This window comes from Babylonia areolata, chromosome 35, assembly GCF_041734735.1.
Source record: "Babylonia areolata isolate BAREFJ2019XMU chromosome 35, ASM4173473v1, whole genome shotgun sequence".
NCBI classification, from domain to species: Eukaryota; Metazoa; Mollusca; class Gastropoda; order Neogastropoda; family Buccinidae; genus Babylonia; species Babylonia areolata.
Window position 1 is genome coordinate 2,837,580 of NC_134910.1, and position 22,500 is coordinate 2,860,079.

Consider the following 22,500-nt stretch of genomic DNA (forward strand, 5'->3'; position numbering starts at 1 on the left):
TTATTTATCATCCATTACACGCTAAAATCATCACCTGTATTGTTTACCATCCATCACACGCTATAATCATCACCTGTATTGTTTACCATCCATCACACGCTATAATCATCACCTGTATTGTTTACCATCCATCACACGCTATAATCATCACCTGTATTGTTTACCATCCATCACACACTATAATCATCACCTGTATTGTTTACCATCCATCACACAATACGCACGTTAAAGATCATGTAATCCATGTCAGCATTCAGTGGGTTATGGAAACAAGAACATACCCACCATGCACCCCCCCTGAAAATGGAGTATGGCTGCCTACATGGCAGGTTAGATAAACAAAATGGTCAAACATGGTAAATGCTACATGTCTGTATAAGCATATGTGTGCATGACTGAAACCTATTTGAATGACACAGGAAACGAATGATAAGCGCCCCATGTCAGCCATCAGTTGGCTCTACCCAGGTAGGCAGCCTGTTGTGCTCTTCCTTGTCTTCAGTTTTTCCAGTTTTAGAGCTATGCATGCGTGTGAACGACTGGTGCGAAAGCGCTTTGATCTGTCTCTGCACAAAGACTCAGCGCTATACAAATACAATAATAATTATTACCATTATTATGCAAATGAGTCTGTGTTGGTAAAGCACTTAGAGCTTGGTCTCCGACTGAAGACAGGCGCTGTATAAGTATCCATATCATCCGAAACTGTCCCACTATACCCACATCCATCCCACACAGCCCCCCTGCCCCCGCCACCCCTTTCCCCGCACCCACCACATACCCAGGGTGCACCCCCCCCACCCCTTTCCCCGCACCCACCACATACCCAGGGTGCTCACCCCCCCCCCCCCCACCCACCCCTTTCCCCACACCCACCACTTACCCAGGGTGGAGTTGAGCCACTGGTGCCCCTCCAGCAGCTGGTCGATCATGGCGAAGTAGTGGGTGTTGGCCTCGTCCGTCATCACCCACCCTCCCGTCACTATCTCCAGCTGCCCAGAGTCCACCAGCCTGCGCAGACAGGATGCACAGTCTCAACATGCGAGTTTCAGCCAGTTTCAGTTTCAGTTTCAGTTGCTCAAGGAGGCGTCACTGCGTTCGGACAAATCCATATACGCTACACCACATCTGCCAAGCAGATGCCTGACCAGCAGCGTAACCCAACGTGCTTAGTCAGGCCTTGAGAAAAAAATAAAAATAAAATAAAATAAAATAAAGGTGAAAATAAAGTTTCGACCACTGGCATATAACGAAAGAGCAATGAGGCTAAGAGAGATTAAAAAATGTTTTACCGTAAAGTTCGGTCTATAAGCCGCGTCTTTTTTTTTTTTACTCCAGCTTCAACCTCTGTGGCTTATTACAATGATGCAGCTTATTTGAGGATTTTCAGCATCCCGGGAGTGTCACGTTCTCGTTTATTCTTAGCTGCCCTTCAACTCATCAAAATCATGATTTCTGTCCATGAATTTTTGGATGAGCTTCGGGATAGTGTGCTAACTGTTCACGTTTTATAAATCAGATCCGCACACATTAAAGCCTTCAGATCAGCATTCAGTTCTACTCTGCTCAAGTGTACACCCTCATCATGCCGAAAATGCGATGTTATGCCTAAGATACAGCCTTCAAATTGAAGGCGATCGACCTAGCAGATGACAGTGCAAGCGACGAACCAGCAGCGACCTCCACCTTCATGTTCATGAAGTGAAAGCGAGGCTGAAGTCAGTGACAAGATGGCGGAGGAAGCTATGCTGGTTCTCTTCAACTCGGACATTGAAGATGAAGATTTCAGTGGATTCAGTGAGCAGGATGATGTTGAATAAATGTGACTATCCCTAAATTATGGATCTTATTTTTGTTGTGTTTATTTATTATTTTTTTGTGGCACTAGCAGTATTTTCGCTTGCTTTTCTTTGTGTTGTTCCCGCTTGTGTGCTTTTCTTTGTGTTGTTCCCGCTTGTGTTTATTTCATAACCTACAGTATTGACAGCTTTTCTGTAGTATCAGTATGTGTTCCGGTACCGGAAATAAGCTTATGTATGTATAAAGTTCAATTTTTTTCCAAAATTTAGAGGGTGCGGCTTATATACCAGTGCGCTCAATTGACTGAACTTGACGGTAACTCATTCTACCCCACAGCCACATGCCTGCCACAACTCCCTGGGACCACCACTACATGAGACCACCGCAGAAAAAAACAACCCCAAAAACACAGGCTGGTTCACTGAAACAGTGACAGTCGATGGAGAACTGTTGATTTAATCGGTCAAACAAAGCTTAATTTTCATGCTTCCGGAATCCGTAAACGTAGAAAAAAAACAACAAAAAAACACAGGCTGGTTCACTAAAACGGCGACAGTCGATGGAGAACTGTTGATTTAATCGGTCAAACAAAGCTTAATTTTCATGCTTCCGGAATCCGTAAATGGTTCAGTTTAGAATGCCAACTGTACCACGCAAGAATGAACCTGAACAAAATTCGAATAGTGTGACGGCCGAAACTGAAAGGAAGATCCAGGCCTTCGAGAACAAATGCCTGAGGAAGCTCCTTCAAATTCCCTGGATCGAGCACAGGACCAATGAACATGTATGGAGCAGAATTGAGAACCTTGCTGGACCTCAGGAACCTCTCCTTTCAACTGTGAAGAGACGCAAGCTGATATGGTTTGGACACAACACTCGACACACCAGCTTGTCCAAAACAATCATGCAAGGCACCATCGAGGGCGGGAGAAGAAGAGGAAGACAGCGGAAGAACTGGCATGAGAACATCAAACAATGGACTGGACTCCACACACGTGAGCTGCTGCCAGCGGCTGCCAACAGAGACAGATGGAGAAGGGAGGTTGCGTCTGCGGTCCTCAGGCTTCCCCCAACGACTACTTTGTAGTTATGGGCCTGAGGTTGAGGTTGAGGAGGTTGGTACAAGAATACTGGTACCTGGACCACAAGGGGAAGTAATCATGGTACGAGTTAACCTGTACCTGGAGTGGAATGAGTGAACAAACAATAAAGAGTGGTAAACTCTCTTCATACGCAAGGTACACAACTTCAACTCAATGCTGGTTATGCAGAAAAAAACAGAAGAAGGAAAAAAAAAAGAAAGGGTGGCGCTCTCCATGTAGCGACGCGCTCTCCCTGGGGAGAGCAGCCCGAATTTCACACAGAGAAATCTGTTGTGACATAAAAAGAGAAATACAAATACAAATACAAAAGGTACATTGGAACATTGAGGAAGTGTCTGGGTTTGTTCCAATGTACATTCCTCAAGGTACATTGGAACATTGAGGAAGTGTCTGGGTTTGTTCCAATGTACATTCCTCAATGTTCCAATGTACCTTTTGTATTTGTATTTGTATTTCTCTTTTTATGTCACATGCCATTGGAACAAACCCAGACACTTCCTCAATGTTCCAATGTACCTTTTGTATTTGTATTTGTATTTCTCTTTTTATGTCACATGTACCTTTTATTTACCCGTGTACTAGATGAAATGGCAGGAGAAGCAGCATTGAGATACCACTCTTTAATGTTTGTTAATCATTGGCATACAAACACATGGATGGAGGTACGGACAGGGTAGGAGGAGTGAAATTATGTGACAATGTTACTTTCAACACCCTGAATACATTTAAACATTTTCACATTGTTTAACAGAGCAAAAAAGCGTGTAATACAATCTGAACTGCTGATAATGCTGGCATCTGAGGTTCAGTGAAATTGATTGTGTTTTTGGTTTTGATCCACTGTCTATTACAAGCGCTTTGTGGGTAAACATTATTTGCTAAGTGGAAACATAGTATTATCAAATGTCATTCCCCTCACCCACCCATCCATGCAAAAAAATCTCACCATATTTGTGTTGTGGTCCTAGTCCAATGTACACTGAACTTACAAAGTTCTAATTTATCTCAACCTGTACTTGTTCAATGAAGAAAAATACAAATTTTCTTTTGAACTGCAATAAATAACTCTCTCTAATTTCCTGACACACTCTCACTTCATGACATCAAATCAACAACTACTTGAAGCTGTGTGTCAAGAATGGGTGGTTGGGGGGGTGGGGGGGGGGGCAGTGGGGGGTCGGAGAAATGGGGTGGGTGGGGGGACAATGTGGGGTCAGAGAAATGGTGGAGGGGTGGGGGGTGGGGGGACAGTGTGGGGTCGGAGAAATGGGGGGGTGGGGGGACAGTGTGGGGTCAGAGAAATGGTGGAGGGGTGGGGGGTGGGGGGACAGTGTGGGGTCGGAGAAATGGGGGGGGTGGGGGGACAGTGTGGGGTCGGAGAAATGGTGGAGGGGTGGGGGGTGGGGGGACAGTGTGGGGTCGGAGAAATGGGGGGCGTGGGGGGACAGTGTGGGGTCAGAGAAATGGGGGTGGGTGGGGGAACTGTGGGGTCGGAGAAATGGGGGGGGTGGGGACAGTGTGGGGTCGGAGAAATGGGGGTGGGTGGGGGGACAGTGTGGGGTCAGAGAAATGGGGGTGTGGGGGGACAGTGTGGGGTCGGAGAAATGGGGGGGGTGGGGGGACTGTGGGGTCGGAGAAATGGGGGGCGGGGGGGACAGTGTGGGGTCGGAGAAATGGGGGGGGGGGAGACAGTGTGGGGTCGGAGAAATTGGGGGGGGGGTGGGGGGGAGGGGAGAGACAGTGTGGGGTCAGAGAAATGGGGAGGGGGCAGGGGGGAAGAGATGGTGTGGTGTGGAAGTGGTGAGGGGAGGGGGGGAGGAGGAGGTTCCCAGCCCACACTCACTTCTTGACGCGGTCTCTCTTCATGGCGTCCAGCTCGTCCCACCAGGTGGAGAAGAAGGACATCTCGGCGAAGATGAACTTCCGCCTCCGGTCCACCTCCAGTTTGGGCACCATGTTCTCAAAGATGTTCCTCGTCTGCTGCCGGTAGTAGTCCTGGAACGTCTTGATCCACCCTGAAACGGAATCATTACACACTTAGGTAATTCATAATCCTGAAATATAGCCATTAACATGTTGTCAAAGATGTTGCTCTTCTGCTGAACCCAGATTTGAACCTGGATTTGGGTACCAACTCCGAAAAACCCAGCGTTACATGCTTAGGGTTGACTATCCTCAAAACGGCGGAGGGGGTTAGTGGGTGGTGTTTAGTTGCGAGAGTTAACTCTTTCCATACGAACGGCGAAAGAGACGACGTTAACAGCGTTTCTCCCCAATTACCACCATCAAAATATTACAAGTGGAAGGCTCTTGCACTGAAGAGGTGAATGTTGACAAAGAATACCACAATTTTGACGATGGAAGCTAAAGGTTGGGTCATTCAGACACCCACTGGACATCCGAGGGGTCTGTGTAGAGGAGAAGAGAGGACTTGCCGTACTGAGTGAGTTAATAATAATAATAATAATGGTATTTATATAGCGCTGGATCTTGTGCAGAGACAAATCAAAGTGCTTTCGCACCAGTCATTCACAAGCATGCATAACTCTAAAACTGTAGAAACTAAAGACAAGGTAGGGCAGGCAAGGGAGGCTATTTTGGGAAGAGGTGGGTTTTAAGGCCAGACTTGAAAGAGCTGAGTGTGGAGACTTGACGAAGCGAAAAAGGAAGTTCATTCCAATCGCAAGGTCCAGAAACAGAGAAAGAACGGCGGCCAACAGTCGAGTGTTTGAATCTGGGTATGCGTAAACAGAGTGGATCCGAAGCCGATCGTAGTGAGCGAGATGGAGTGTAGAGGTGAAGGCAGCCGCAGATATAGGAAGGGGCAGTTTTGTGAATGCATCTATAACATAGAGTGCTGATCTTGTACTTTATTCGGTGCGAGACAGGGAGCCAGTGGAGATGTTGCAAAAGAGGAGTGATGTGCTCAGATCTTTTCTTTCTGAGGACGAGTCGGGCAGCAGAGTTAAAGGAGAGAAAGAGAAGTAAGGGTGGCCAGTCCCTGAGGGGACAGTGCAAGGTACATTTTGGTGTGTGTGTATGCAGGGAACACTGATGTAATGTGTCATGTATAAAAACCACACATTTTGTACAGCACCAGCAACAGGTTTCTGGACAGTGTGATCCATTCAAGTATCCCCCTATCAGTATTGTTATGATCATGATTATCATTACTATTAATAGTGGAGTGATGGCCTGGAGGTAACGCGTCCGCCTAGAAAGCGAGAGAATCTGAGCAGGCTGGTTCGAATCACGGCTCAGCCGCCGATATTTTCTCCCCCTCCACTAGACCTTGAGTCGTGGTGTGGATGCTAGTTATTTGGATGGGACAATAAACTGAGGTCCCGTGTGCAGCATGCACTTAGCGCATGTAAAAGAACCCACGGCAACAAAAGGGTTGTTCCTGACAAAATTCTGTTGAAAAATCCACTTCAATAGGAAAAAAACAAATAAAACTGCAAGCAGGAAAAAATACAAAAAAAAACGGGTGGTGCTGTAGTGTAGCGACGCGCTCTTGAGCAGCCTGAATTTCACCGAGAGAAATCTGTTGTGATAAAAAGAAATACAAACACAAATATTATCATGATTCCTTACGGAGGAGAAGTGGAAGAAGGGGAGATGTGTGGTTTCAGTTTCAGTTTCAGTTTCAGTAGCTCAAGGAGGCGTCACTGCGTTCGGACAAATCCATATACCGCTACACCACATCTGCCAAGCAGATGCCTGACCAGCAGCGTAACCCAACGCGCTGAGTCAGGCCTTGAGAAAAAAAAAAAGGTGAACAAATAATGGAAAAGCGTACATAAATAAGTAAAAAAAAAAAAAAATAATTATAATATAAAAAAGGTAGTAGTAGTAATAATAATAATAATAACTAAATGTGTGGACAGGATGGGAAGTGGGGAAGTGGGGAAGGAAGAGAAACAGAAGCAGCCTTCATCATCTGCTCAAGTCAGATCCCCACTGTCATCAGATCCCCACTGTCATCACGCCCGTTATGTGAAAGTCGCACCCTGCCTCCAACCCCCCCACACCCCTCCCTCCCCCGCCCCCTTCCCCATCTTTTTTTTTTGTTTTTTTTGGTCACTCACTCAGAACGACAAAGCCACTGTTGTTGTTGAGAGCAAGCCACATGCATGCACATGCATTATGTCCGCCTGCTGTCACCAATGTAGACCTGTTGTGATTTACATGTCTTGAGGGCAGCTCCTTTCACGTCTACTGCTGTTTTATGCTTCGTAAATTATCCCCCTCCCCCCCTTCCCCCCCGCCTCATCGACACTGACAGGCTGGGAAGGGGGATGTGGGAAAGGAGCAGGGGGGGGTGTAGGAGGGGGAGGGGGGGGGGCGGGGCGGTTGTGAGGGGTGGGTGGGCTGATGTCACCATGTGAAAGACGCGGCTTGGAAATTCTCTGTGTGTGTGTGTGTGGGTGTGTGTGTGTCAAAGTCAAAGTCAAAATTTTTATTTCAAGATGGTAATTGAATAAGCAACGACTGCTTTTTTACATCAAGCTATCTGAAAAAAAAAGAAAAAAAGCATAAAACAGTGTGCGTGCGTGCGTGTGTGCACGTGTGTGAAAGAATGTGTTAGTCTGTATGTTAGCAGATGTGCAAATCATTTTTGTTGTTGTTACTGTTGCTTTTTTTAAATTTTTTTTTTTTAAGAAACTTGCATTTGAATGAAACTTATACAAAAGGGTAACATTTTTACTTCAAAGTGTGCATGCCTATGCATAAAAGTCATACAGTTAGACATGTATCACTGCTGCTTAATTACAGCTAAAAGAGAAAAGAAAGTGACGTTCTGAGCTGCGTCACTGGCTCATGCGCGCGCGCGCACACACACACACACACACACACACTCACTCACTCACACAAACACACATACACACACACACACCAGACACCATAACAACTACAAACACACACATATATATATATATGTTGCCTTCGAATCAGGCCCACCACGGAACACTGGCAACTTTGTACTTGATTATTCCTTCTTCAAATTCTGTTGTGAAATGAATTCCACCTAACCGGCAACTTCCACTTCCATCATTCATCACATATCTATTCATCACACTTACATACATCTCATTCTGAACTACACTGAAAACTAGCAACGCTGCCTTCGCCTTCCTTCAGATTACATTTAATACAATATATCTCGGTACAAGACCAATGACTATGTGAGGAACCTGGTCAGCAACCTTGTTGGGCCCCAAGAACCACTGCTGGCGACTGTCAAACGACGGAAGATGGCATGGTTTGGTCACGTCATACGACATAACACCCTCTCCAAAACCATCCTGCAAGGGACTGTAGAGGGAGGGCGCAGACGGGGGCGGCAGAGAAAGAGCTGGTCCGACAACGTCAAGGAATGGACCAAAATGACGATGCCAGATCTCCTCACGACAGCTGCCAACAGAACGGCGTGGCGAGCTATGACATCTTCCTCATGTCCCCCCAACGACCCCAGCGGTCGAGGGAATGAGTGAGTGATTGTGATCTCGGTACATCTCGATAACATTGCCCAGTGGATAAAGGGTGGAGATGTGTCTCATCTCCCAGGTCAACACACATGTGCAGACCTGCTAGTGCCCAAACTCCTTTCGTGTGTGTACACATGCAGAAGATGAAACACGCACTGTTAAAGAACCTGTGATCCATGTCAGTGTTCGGTGGGTTACGGAGAAACAAAAAAAATACCCAGCATGCATCAACCACTACAGAGACATCGGCAAGTCGATGTTGGTCGTATGACGGAGAGAAGAAAAGAGGAAGAAGAAGAAGAAAAGAATGGCAGCTTTCTGTCTATCATGGATTCCGTCCACAACTAAATCATTCTCTCCCTAAAATTCAGCCCAGTCATGTACACTGGTGATTTGATTTAACCCCTTGACTGCTAAACCCTGGTGAAATGTAGGTCAGTGTGGCATCACTTTGAAGTGCAGCTACTTACTGATCTTTTGTGTGTACTTCTCAATGGTGTGACTGACTTAGCTGAACAAAAGTAAAGCAATCCCCCGAGAGGAAGAAGTCTAAGCAAGGAACGGTGACTGACATCCTGACCTGTAAGCTCTGTATCATCTCAATGAGGTGACAGCCCTTCACTGACATCCTGACCTGTAAGTTCTGTATAATCTCAATGAGGTGACAGCCCTTCACTGACATCCTGACCTGTAAGTTCTGTATCATCTCAATGAGATAACAGCCCTTTCACTGACATCCTGACCTGTAAGCTCTGTATCATCTCAGTGAGGTGACAGTCCTTCACTGACATCCTGACCTGTAAGTTCTGTATAATCTCAGTGAGGTGACAGTCCTCCACTGACATCCTGACCTGTAAGCTCTGTATCATCTCAGTGAGGTGACAGCCCTTCACTGACATCCTGACCTGTAGGTTCTGTATAATCTCAGTGAGGTGACAGCCCTTCACTGACATCCTGACCTGTAAGCTCTGTATCATCTCAATGAGGTGACAGCCCTTCACTGACATCCTGACCTGTAAGCTCTGTATCATCTCAATGAGGTGACAGCCCTTCACTGACATCCTGACCTGTAGGCTCTGTATCATCTCAGTGAGGTGACAGTCCTTCACTGACATCCTGACCTGTAGGTTCTGTATCATCTCAGTGAGGTGACAGTCCTCCACTGACATCCTGACCTGTAGGTTCTGTATCATCTCAGTGAGGTGACAGTCCTCCACTGACATCCTGACCTGTAAGCTCTGTATCATCTCAGTGAGGTGACAGCCCTTCACTGACATCCTGACCTGTAGGTTCTGTATAATCTCAGTGAGGTGACAGTCCTCCACTGACATCCTGACCTGTAAGCTCTGTATCATCTCAGTGAGGTGACAGCCCTTCACTGACATCCTGACCTGTAAGTTCTGTATCATCTCAGTGAGGTGACAGTCCTTCACTGACATCCTGACCTGTAAGTTCTGTATAATCTCAGTGAGGTGACAGTCCTTCACTGACATCCTGACCTTATACTTATTGGCGGCAACAAAGGGGTTAATATCTCCTAATTCTATCCAACAAATCAAAGTGAAACCTTGCTGACACCACTATCACCACCATCCCCACCACCACCACCACCATCATCATCATTACCACTGCTATTACTAATATCATCATAACCAGCACTACCATCACTGCCACCACCATCATCAACATTGTATCATCATCATCATCACCACCACTGCTACCACCACCACCATCACAACCACCATCACCATCACCACCACTACCACCACCACCATCACCATCACCACAACCACCACCATCACCACCACCACCATCACAACCACCATCACCACCACCATCACCACCACCACCACCACCACTGCTACCACCACCACCATTACAACCACCACCACCACCACTGCTACCACCACCACCATCACAACCACCACCACCATCCCCACCACCACCACCATCACAACCACCACCACCACCATCACCACCACCAACACAACCACCACCACCACCACCACCACCACCACCACCATCACAACCACCACCACCACCACAACCACCACCACCACCAGCATTTCTGACGGTGCTGACCTGGGTCGCAGTGTGAGTGCGGCACCACAAAGATCTTGAGTGTCTTGTCCTGCCACTGATGGGCGTCGTAGGTCACCTCCCAGCCCTGCTTCCAGGCCCCGCCGTCTGGGTTGTCAAAGGGCAGGGAGTCCACCACCTGCTGCATCTGTGGACATCATTGCACTGCATTGCATTGCATTGCACTGTACTGTACTGTACTGTACTGTGCTGTGGTGTGCTGTATTGTATTGTATTGTATTGTATTGTATTGTATTGTATTGTATTACTCTTTTTTTCACAACAGATTTCTGTGTGTAAAATATGGGGTGCTCTCCCCAGGGAGAGCGCATCACTACACTACAGCACCACCCTTTTTTTTTCCTGCTTGCAATTTTAATTTGTTTTCCTATCCAAGTGAATTTTTCTACAGAATTTGGCCAGCAGGGACAACCCTTTTGTTGCCATGGGTTCTTTTACATGCGCTAAGAGATGCTGCACACAGGACCTCGGTTTGTCATCTCATCTGAATGACTAGCATCCAGACCACCGCTTCCTATCTCTACGGCTGCCTTCACCTCTACACTCCATCTCCCGCACTACGATCGGCTTCGGATCCACTCTGTTTACGCATACCCAGATTCAAACACTCGACTGTCTCTGGACCTTGCGATTGGAATGAACATCCTCTTTTGCTTCGTCAAGTCTCCACACTCAGCTCTTTCAAGTCTGGCCTTAAACCCACCTCTTCCCAAAATAGCCTCCCTTGCCTGCCTCTTCCTTGTCTTTAGTTTCTACAGTTTTAGCACTGCACAAATCTGAAATGTGTCATCACGACAGTAAAAATCATACATCATCATTGTACTGCACAAATGTGTCATCACGACAGTAAAAATCAGACGTCATCATCATCATGCACAATTTGTCATCATGAGAGTAACAAACAGACATTGTCATCATCATGCACAAATGTCTCATAATGATAGTGACAGATGTCATCATCATCATGCCAAAATGTTATCATCACACAGAGAAATCTGTTGTGACGGAGCAATACAATACAATACAATGCAATACAATACAATACAATACAATCAGATGCCATCATCGTCAAGCACAAAGGTGTCATCATGACAGTAACAAACAGACATCATCGACGTCATGCACAGTGTGTCGTCATGACAACAACAATCAGACATGATCGTCATCATGCACAACATTTCGTCATGATCGTAACAGTTGATAGGAGAGTAGATGGAGTTCAAGAAATGAGGATGAGCCAGGATCCGATTCCTGCACAATCGTAACAATCAACAAGCCGTAGATACAATCACCTTCTTCTTCTTCTGCGTTCACTCGTGTGCACACGAGTGGGCTTTTACGTGTATGACCGTTTTTACCCCGCCATGTAGGCAGCCATACTCTGTTTTCGGGGGTGTGCATGCTGGGTATGTTCTTGTTTCCATAACCCACCGAACGCTGACATGGATTACAGGATCTTTAACGTGCGTATCTGATCTTCTGCTTGCATATACACACAAAGGGGGTTCAGGCACTAGCAGGTCTGCACAAAATGTTGACCTGGGAGATCGGAAAAAATCTCCACCCTTTACCCACCAGGTGCCGTCACCGTGATTCGAACCCGGGACCCTCAGATTGACAGTCCAACGCTTTAACCACTCGGCTATTGCGCCCGTCGATACAATCACCATAATGAAGATGGGTTCAGCACAGTCGTAACACTCAACAAGCAGTAGATACAGTTACCAGGACGAAGACAGGACCATTAGAAGGAACAAGCAGTTTACAGCTGGCGCCGTTAAGATAACGAAACAGGACGCTGGCGACACGGCAATAAAAGATGATGACAGTGATGATTACGCAGAGAATGGTGATGATGATGATGCTGCCATTTGATTGTGGGAGGGGGGGGGGGGGTGCGGAGGGCGCAATGGTATCTACAAGAACAACAACAAATATAATATACGTAAAAAGGGAAAGAAAAAAAAAAAAAAAAAAAAAGGAGTCAGAGAGAGTGGCTGAATGTAAGGCGCACAGACAGAGACAGAGCGAGATACACCACCAGTTACGTACAAGGACAGAGAGAGAACTCTGCCTAATTATGATATTGATGATATTAACCGTATTCAGTATCTTGCATCTCATTGGCATAACTGTGCCTTACTGTATGTATGACAAGCAAGTCTGACCTGCCAAACCTTCAGAACTGTGTCTGAAGTTTACATGTATATCAGTGTTCATGTCAGGCACTCCTACCAGCTTCATTCCTTTATTTTATTTTATTTTTTTTTGTCTCCACTGTATATTTTTTGTGTGTTTGTTTGATTTTGTGTGCATGTGTGTGTATTAGTGTGTGTGTATGCTTTGCTTTTTCCTCTCTTTTCCTGTGTATGTAGGTAGATAGGAATGAATAAAAATGAAATGTTAAGTGTGAACTAAAAAAAAGTATTGTTTTTTTTTTTTTTCAATTTAAAAAAGAGAGAGAAAGAGAGAGAGGGAGAAACTAAAAAAGAAAATTAAAAAAAAAAAAAAAAAAGAGGGAGAAAAAACCCTGAGAGCTCTTAAAAGAGAGAAGAAAGAGAGACACAGAATGTCTCCCCACCATTCATGTATGTGTGTATGTGTGTGTGTGTGTTAGTGTGTGTGTGTGTGTGTGTGTGTGTGTGTGTGTGTGTGTGTGTGTGTGTGTGTGTGTGTGTTACTCACTTCTGTTCAGTACAGATGTGAGCGATGTTGTGTCTCTCAGTTTGACGCTGTGTTATACTCGTACATTATACATGTATTAAGTATTAAGTATAACTACATTTATATGCGTACACGTTTGTGTGTCTCTTTGAACAACGACAGATGTGTAAGTCAGCCAAAGTGCTAATATCTTCACCGTTGGAAAATAAAGATTCATTCATTCATTCATTCATGACCCCCACACACAAGAACACGACTGAAACCTAACACACTCAAGACAACTAACTCTTGCAGAACCACTTCCTGTAGACTTCAGACATCTATATATATTCCTTCCAATATCAAAACATCCACCATGAGCAATGCAAAGGCTGCAGGTGGCAGAATGGTTAAGATGCTCATCTGTTTGTGAGGGTCTGGGTTCGATTCTGACTGGAGAAAACAGAGTGTCTGGTCAATTGGACGAGATGATAAACTGAGGCCCCGCGTGCAGAACGCACTTGGCGCACTGAAAAAGAACCCATGGCAACATAGAGTATTGCTCTCTGGCAAAATTCTGTAGAGGAAATCCTCTTCGATCGGTACACAAATACATATATATGCGTTTACTCAAGTACTGACCAGCGCTTTGGGTTATGCTGCTGGTCAAGCATCTGCCAAGCAGATTTCATCGCACAGTGTATATGGATTTGGCCTCATGCAGTGAATATCTCCTTGAGAAATTGAAGCTGAAACTAAGCTGCAGATGGGGGGGTGGGGGGGAGGGGGGGGGAGAAAGAAAAAGAAAAGAAAAATGCATTATCTATAAATTCACCTGCTGAATAAAGACAGTGCATCCCTCTCCTCCCAAAGTCCTTCCCCCCCCCCACCACCACTTCCCTCCCAGCTCTTGAAAAAGAAGCTCACTCATGGACAGGACCCATCTTTTTCTTCTTCTTTTTTCCCCCCCTTCTTTTTGTAGCCATGTACCCAAGTGGTATATAAGGGGATGGTACTTCTTCTTCTTCTGCATTTGTGGGCTTCAACTCCTATGTTCACTCGTATATATGCGAGTGGGCTTTTTACGTGTATGACCGTTTTTACCCCGCCATGTAGGCAGCCATACTCCGCTTTCGGGGGTGTGCATGCTGGGTATGTTCTTGTTTCCATAACCCACCGAACGCTGACATGGATTACAGGACCTTTAACGTGCGTATTTGATCTTCTGCTTGCGTATACACACGAAGGGGGTTCAGGCACTGGCAGGTCTGCACATATGTTGACCTGGGAGATCGTAAAAATCTCCACCCTTTACCCACCAGGCGCCGTCACCATGATTCGAACCCGGGACCCTCAGATCGAAAGTCCAACGCTTTAACCATTCGGCTATGGCGCCTGTCAGGGGATGGTACAAAAGAACTAACTAATGATTCACTGAATTAAAGGTTAGACAAGAATCCCCGCGCACAGGCCAGGAGCATATAGAGGCCAGTCACAAAACGGGTTTTTCTGTTGTTTTATTTACAATAGTTATTTAGAAGTTGAAGAGATAAGCAGAAGACGAACGATTAACTGAAATCAAGTATGCTTCTAACTGATTAAAGTGTGTGTGTAAGCACAACAAATATAATATTACAGTGAACGATATAGAGGCTTGATTTGATAAATGTTTAGGGAATAGGTTTAGAATGGGCTTTGCATTCAAACCGGGAATGACGTCACACATTCTACGCGGGTCATTGTAGACCGGCGAGTCAGTTGCGAAAAATGGCGTGTCTGCTACAGCTCAGCTTTCGGCTTGCGCTGTGAGTTGAACTATGGTTATTTACAGCCAGCTGAGCGCTTGGCTACACTAAAAAAGATTGAGACATGAAAAAGCACCCCCACCCCCTGACAACCAACCATGCCCTTCTCTCTCTCTCTCTCTCTCTCTCTTCTCTTCTTGTTTATTGGATATGACTTGTGCAGTGGAGTGATGGCCTAGAGGTAACGCTTCCGCCTAAGAAGCGAGAGAATTTGAGCGTGCTAATTCAAATCACGACTCAGCTGCCGATATTTTCTCCCTCTCCACTAGACCTGGAGTGGTGGTCTGGACGCTAGTCATTCGGATGAGACAATAAACCGAGGTCCCGTGTGCAGCATGCACTTAGCACACGTAAAAGAACCCACGGCAACAAAAGTGTTGTTCCTGGCAAAATTCTGTAGAAAAATCCACTTCGATAGGAAAAACAAATAAAACTGCACGCAGGAAAAAATATAAAAAAATGGGTGGGCGCTGTAGTGTAGCAACACGCTCTCCCTGGGGAGAGCAGCCCGAATTTCACACAGAGAAATCTGTTGTGATAAAAAGAAATACAAATACATGCATGTCTTTATTTGTTTACATGTATATTTCGGATATGTGTTGTTGTTTTTTCTTGGTTTTTTTTTTATCCTTTGTTTCTTCCCCCCCAATATGGCAGGATGTTGGAAAAAAAACAAAAAAAACAACAACAAAAACAAAAAGTAGTAATAGCGCTTCTTAAACCACCCTCTTGAAATGAAATCGCTTCTTAACTCTCTCCATACGAACGGCGAAAGAGACGACGTTAACAGCGTTTCACCCCAATTACCATCATCAAAATATTGCAAGCGGAAGGCTCTTATACTGAAGAGGTGAATGTTGACAAAGAATACCACAATTCTGACGACGGAAGCTAAATGTTGGGTCATTCAGACACCCACTGAACATCCGAGAGGTCTGTGTTGAGGAGAAGAGAGGACTGGCCGTACTGAGTGAGTTAAACCACCCTCTTGAAATGAAATTTGTTTCATGAGCAACAACAACAAAAAAAAAAAAAAAAAATTGTACTTTCTGTTTCACAAGGTACTCACATTGATGTCAGCGGTTATCTGCGGGTGGCTGGCCAGTGTGCACGTAGCGCCCTGCACCGGCACTTGCTCGATGGCTGGCACTTCATAGATCTCACCCCCGGCCTGCTGCTGCTGCTGCTGCTGCCCAGTGTCCGCTGCCTTGGGCTCCTCCTGACCTTCACCTCTGACCTCCAGCTGGCCTTGACCCGGGGGCGGCCTCTGACCCTGGTCGTTCACGGCCATGTGCTCCACGCCTTTCTCCTGTCAGCAGGGGAGTGCAGTGTGTGGTTTGTTGACGTGTCATAATAATTTAGAACATATATATATATATATATATATACAACAACAACAACAAAAGATAGTACTATTATTACTACTACTATTACAAAGTATTACTCCCAGGCCACTTACTCCCGAGTCCCCCACACACAGCCACACCCTGGTTCGTCTGTCGCAGTCCCAGTGCCGGCAGTCCCTAGGGAACCATCGGTGTCAGGTCGCCAGGAGACTTAACGTTAAGACTACTACTACTAATCATAATTACAACGATGATGGTAATAATGATAATAATAGTAATAATAGTAATAACAACAATAATAATAATAATGACAAGAAGAAGAAGGAGAATGATACTGATAATGATAATAATAACAACAATACATTTTACAGCACTTTCAACAAGCTCAAAGTGCTTCACAGTAATAAGTCAGTCAGACACGAACCACAACAGACACAGACACCCACACCCACATGCATGAGTGCACATGCGCACGCATGCACACACACACACACATGCATGCATGCAAGCACACACACACACACATAAACACGCACGAGTTGAAGAGGGGTCTGAAGGGATTTTTTTTTTTTTTTTTTTTTTTAAGAGAAGAGACTAAACCTATCATCCGCTATTGTGTGGTAATCTCCATCATTCGCCGATGGGACTTCCATGAAGCTTTTGTCTTAACGCTGTCTGAATCTTCACCATGCTTTCCCTGCTGTCCTGTATGCCTTTGAAATCAACTCTTATGAAAGTCTCCTCTTGTGGAGAAAAAAACAAACCCCAAAAAATCCCTTTAGACCCCTCTTCAACTGTTGACGAAGACATTTCACACAAATCACTTCATTACCCTGGATAAGGAGTTCTTTGAAGGCTTTCTATTATTTTTCATATTTGTACGATTGTGAGCTATTTGTTCAGTTATTGCTGATTTTTAAGCTGATGTTATTCGAAAAAAAAAAAAAATTTTCATAATAAAATCTCTAAAAATGTGTGTCTGTGTATGCTGCTCACAGGTTTGTGTGCACAGGTAACCATGTATGTGGAAAACATCTCCACACAGAGAGTTCATAATGTACATTGCAAGCATTTGAGATCAATGATTTTGCACCCAGGGCAATCAATTATTGATTTTGTCTTAAATGGGCTACACTCTCCCCATTACTTAAAACACACACACACACACACACACCTCCACACACATACCCAAAACCTTTCCACGTACACACACACACACACCTCTCCACACACATACCCAAAACCTTTCCAAACACACACACACACACACACACACACACCACACACACACACCAATACAACTATCAATCACACACAGCCAAATCAGTCAAATCGTCTTTATTACTAAATTAACTAACTTGGGGCAGATCATAAATAAAGCCAAATTTCACTTTGGATGCATACATAACTTGCAATACCTAGAAGAAGAAGAAAAAAACTTGCCCCTTCCATGTATACAATCCAACCAACACAGGACAGACAGACAGACAGACATGGATACAGACAGCCAAGGCAACACAGCCAGCTCTCCAGATAACCCAGACACCAGGTGGGTGACAGACAGACAGACATGGATACAGATAGCCAAGGCAACACAGCCAGCTCTCCAGATAACCCAGACACCAGGTGGGTGACAGACAGACAGACAGACAGACAGACATGGGTACAGACAGCCAAGGCAACACAGCCAGCTCTCCAGATAACCCAGACACCAGCTGGGTGACAGACAGACAGACAGACAGACAGACAGACATGGATACAGACAGCCAAGGCAACACACAGCCAGCTCTGCAGCTAACCCAGACACCAGGTGGGTGACAGACAGACAGACAGACAGACATGGATACAGACAGCCAAGGCAATACAGCCAGCTCTGCAGCTAACCCAGACACCAGGTGGGTGACAGACAGACAGACAGACAGACATGGATACAGACAGCTCTCCAGATAACCCAGACACCAGGTGGGTGACAGACAGACAGACAGACATGGATACAGACAGCCAAGGCAACACAGCCAGCTCTCCAGATAACCCAGACACCAGGTGGGTGACAGACAGACAGACAGACATGGATACAGACAGCCAAGGCAACACAGCCAGCTCTGCAGCTAACCCAGACACCCGATGGATGACAGACAGACAGTCAGACAGACGGACAGGTAGAAGGGCAGATATGACTGACATAAGGATCAATATTTCCCTGCACAGATGTTTTCAAGCTGACGGCACTTGGGGCAAGGACCATTCAGTGTATCGTTATCTCCAGCTGTGCAACTTTCATCTACGGAGCTGGATGAACACACAAGCATATTTGATTTCGATACCTGCCCGTCTTCAAAGGGGATGAAAATGTCTTCTTCTTTTTAACAGGGGTAAAAAAAAAAAAGAAAAAAAAAAGAAGGAAAAAAAAGCAACAACACTTTCCCCAATACTGAAAAATAAACGCTTTCTTGCTGGTGTATCTAAACGATGATTGATTTAGTTTTAACATTAGTCTTTTTTTTTCGATGATAGCGAAAAACATCACACACTTTTTCATTCGCTTGATGTTGTTCATTTATGGATATGTACTTGTCTATATTATGTTATTTGTTCATTCATGTATTGCACACTGTTTAAATTCATGATGGAGTCTCCCGTCGGACCGATGAATGAGTAGGCAGGCAGGCTTACCTGTCAGTGTGTGTCCTCATATGGGAGAAGAGGCCGATTCTCTTTACATTCATACAATACTGAAATCACCGTTTTGATTTTGCTTCTGTTTAATTTGATTCATTAAAAAGTATACACATGATCAACTAGGTTTTGGGGGGAGAGGGTGGGGGGAGTGGGGAGGGGGGTTGGTGGGGGGGGGGGGGGTGGATGTTCAAAGAAAGAACTGTTTTCAACACACAAGAAGCAACTAGCTGAGCAAACCGATTGGTCTGATCATTTAATTCCTAATCTTCAGTCTGCTGGGACACATTCACACTGGAGGAACCATGGCAGCAGCATTGGTAGCTAAAAGGCATTGGACTTTTGATCCAGTGGTCGAAATTCGATCCCCGATTCCCGGCCTGGTGTTGTGTCCTTGGGAAAGGCTCTTTACTCTGGATTTTTCCTCACCCCACCCAGGTGGGAATGTATTTTTATTTTGTATTTCTTTTTATCAAAACAGATTTCTCTGAGTGAAATTCCGGGCTGCTCTCCCCCAGGGAGAGCGCGTCGCTGCACTACAGCGCGACCCTTTTTTTTTTTTTTTGTATTTTTTTCCTACATGCAGTTTTATTTGTTTTTCCTACTGAAGTGGATTTTTTTTTACAGAATTTTGCCAGGAACAACCCTTTCGTTGCCATGGGTTCTTTTACGTGCGCTAAGTGCATGCTAGCACGTGGGACCTCAGTTTATCATGTCATCCGAATGACTAGCATCCAGACCACCACTCAAGGTCTAGTGGAGGGGGGAGAAAATATCGGCTGCTGAGCCGCGATTTGAACCAGCGTGCTCAGATTCTCTTGCTTCCTAGGAGGACCCATTACGTCTAAGCCATCACTCCACTACGGAGTGGTGAACCTGATTTAATTGGGGAAGAAGAGGATGAGCCCCGACATCCCGTACCCAGCCCTAGACACAGTGGATAGGAATTCACTGCTCCGATGGCTGTAAAGAAAGCCCTTCATCCTGTCAACTTTTTAACACACGCTCTCTGATTTTGGACCCTAAGCTAATCAACACAAAAACAAACCCATTAGACTGACTGCAGTACATTCAAACAAGTTGCTGACTTTTGACTCTGAATCTGTATATATTGTCTTTACAGTTTAGAACATGTATTGGATGTGATGCAATAGATAGAGAGGAAAGGTGAGAGAGAGAAAGAGAGAGAGAGAACACTGAACACTGAAATGTTTAATGTCATTAGCTGAAAAGCTCAGTGACATAGTTGGTACTAATCAGAGCAAATGGTGCAAAACAGATAAAATGGAACGGAAAGGAAAAAAACTGAAATGAAACAACATAAACTAATGAGATTTGCAACACTTTGGCACTTTGTCATTAGCTCAAAGTACATGTGACAGGGCGGGTAATGTGCCTTTTTTTCAGTCCTTCGTCTCCAAAGTTTTGGACAGAACACAGAAAACAAAGTACATATAAATCGTAACATTGACACATGTAACACTGACACACAACATATCAATACAAACATATATACCAAAGTGAGACAGACAGACAGACAGACAGACAGAAAGAGACAGAGAAGAGAGAGTGAGAAAAAGAATCCATATGAAGTAAAAAGAGGGACACTGAGACAGACACAGCCATGAGGGAGAGAGAGAGAGAGAGAGAGAGAGAGAGAGAGAGAGAGAGAGAGAGAGAGAGAGAGAGAGAAGCCTCTATCTTAACAAAGCAATACAACTCTCTCGTATTCTTCCACCCTCTTCTTCTTCTTCTTCTGCATTCACTCGTATGCACACAAGTGGGCTTTTACGTGTATGACCGTTTTTACCCCGCCATGTAGGCAGCCATACTTCGTTTTCGGGGGTGTGGCATGCTGGGTATGTTCTTGTTTCCATAACCCACCGAACGCTGACATGGATTACAGGATCTTTAACGTGTGTATTTGATCTTCTGCTTGCATATACACACGAAGGGGGTTCAGGCACTAGCAGGTCTGCACATATGTTGACCTGGGAGATCGTAAAAATCTCCACTCTTTACCCACCAGGCACCGTCACTGTGATTCGAACCCGGGACCCTCAGATTGAAAGTCCAACGCTTTAACCATTCGGCTATTGCGCCCGTCGTATTCTTCCACCCATTTCCCTTGTTACATCACCCACAAGGTCAGCACACTGTAAGCACTGCACAGGGTTACGACAGAAACACTGCCCCATGGCTTATCTCAACATGACACCACCACAGGAGGTCAATACACTCTGGGCAGTCCAACAAGAGTCGCAGACCCTGTTCTCGATGATGAGATTGCAAGTGGCCCAGCGGTCCAAGACCGGAAGCGCACACATGCGGCCACAGGTGTCACAGAGGTAGTTCTGTTGTCTGAATGGGGTCGAGGGGTGAAGGAAGGTGGTGGAATTTTTGTATTTGTATTTCTTTTTATCACGATCTCTGTATGAAATTCGGGCTGCTCTCCCCAGGGAGAGCACGTCGCTACACTACAGCGCCACCCATTTTTTTGTATTTTTTCCTGTGTGCAGTTTTATTTGCTTTTTCTATCAAAGTGGATTTTTCTACAGAATTTTGCCAGGAACAATCTTTTGGTTGCCGTGGGTTCTTTTACGTGCGCTAAGTGCATGCTGCACACGAGACCTCTGTTTATCGTCTCATCCGAATGACTAGCGACCAGACCACCACTCCAGGTCTAGTGGAGGGAGAGAAAATATCGGCGGCTGAGCCGTGATTCGAACCAGCGCGCTCAGATTCTCTCGTTTCCTAGGCGGACGCGTTACCTCTAGGCCATCACTCCAATGGTTAAGACAATACACTGTCCAAGAGGGTCTGGGTTCTATTCCTGCTCGTGCCCCCTTTCTCGAAAGTTTTACCCGAAAATCAAACTGAGTGTCTAGTCATTCGAATGATACGACAAACCGAGGTCCTGTGTGCAGCATGCACTTGGCGCACTGTAAAAGAACCCATGGCAACAAAAGAGTTGTCTTCTGGAAAAATCATGAAGAAGAAACCCACTCTGAATCTGATAATGTGACACTGAACACCCAGAGATAAACTTTACTCTAAACACATATCTTTTGTCTCACACAGAAGAGGTTCAAGTTAAACGGGCAACACATTCTGAAAAGCTGATGCTGTTGTTAGTCCTGTTCAGTTCAAATGTAGCTGTCTCTCTCAAGAAACGAGCGCCCTCCACACCGTTCTGCTTGCTGCAGTGGCTTCAAGATCGCGTGGCTGAATGGCCGCTTCAGTGGAGGGTAGCTCTTCAGAGTGCCCTTATACCTCACTTTGTCTTTGTGCCTTCCCTGTCTGCGTGAACCTTCCCTGAGCTCACCTTACATCAGAAAAACTACAGACAGATAGACAGACAGACAGACAGATTACCTAGACAGGCAGACAGACAGATACATAGACAGACAGACAGATTAGATATAGACAGAGATAGAGAGATAGATAGACAGACAGACAGAGATGGATAGATAGAGATATTGCCCAACACATGTTTTGTGTGCAATTTGGATCAATAGAAATCTCTGTCGATATTTGA

At 45.3% G+C, this 22,500-nt stretch overlaps 1 protein-coding gene across 1 annotated transcript in view; it reads right to left on the reverse strand.

Moving 5' to 3' along the window:
• The window catches only part of LOC143278084 (alpha-mannosidase 2x-like), a 76,759-nt gene that overhangs the window by 38,525 nt on the left and 15,734 nt on the right, over positions 1-22,500 (reverse strand). Inside the window, exons 3-6 of the mRNA XM_076583117.1 lie at positions 16,010-16,249; positions 10,475-10,619; positions 4,747-4,918; positions 884-1,011 (exon numbers count right to left, since the gene is read on the reverse strand). Of these exons, the coding sequence (XP_076439232.1) occupies positions 884-1,011; positions 4,747-4,918; positions 10,475-10,619; positions 16,010-16,249 (685 nt within the window). The remainder of the gene's footprint in view (positions 1-883; positions 1,012-4,746; positions 4,919-10,474; positions 10,620-16,009; positions 16,250-22,500) is intronic.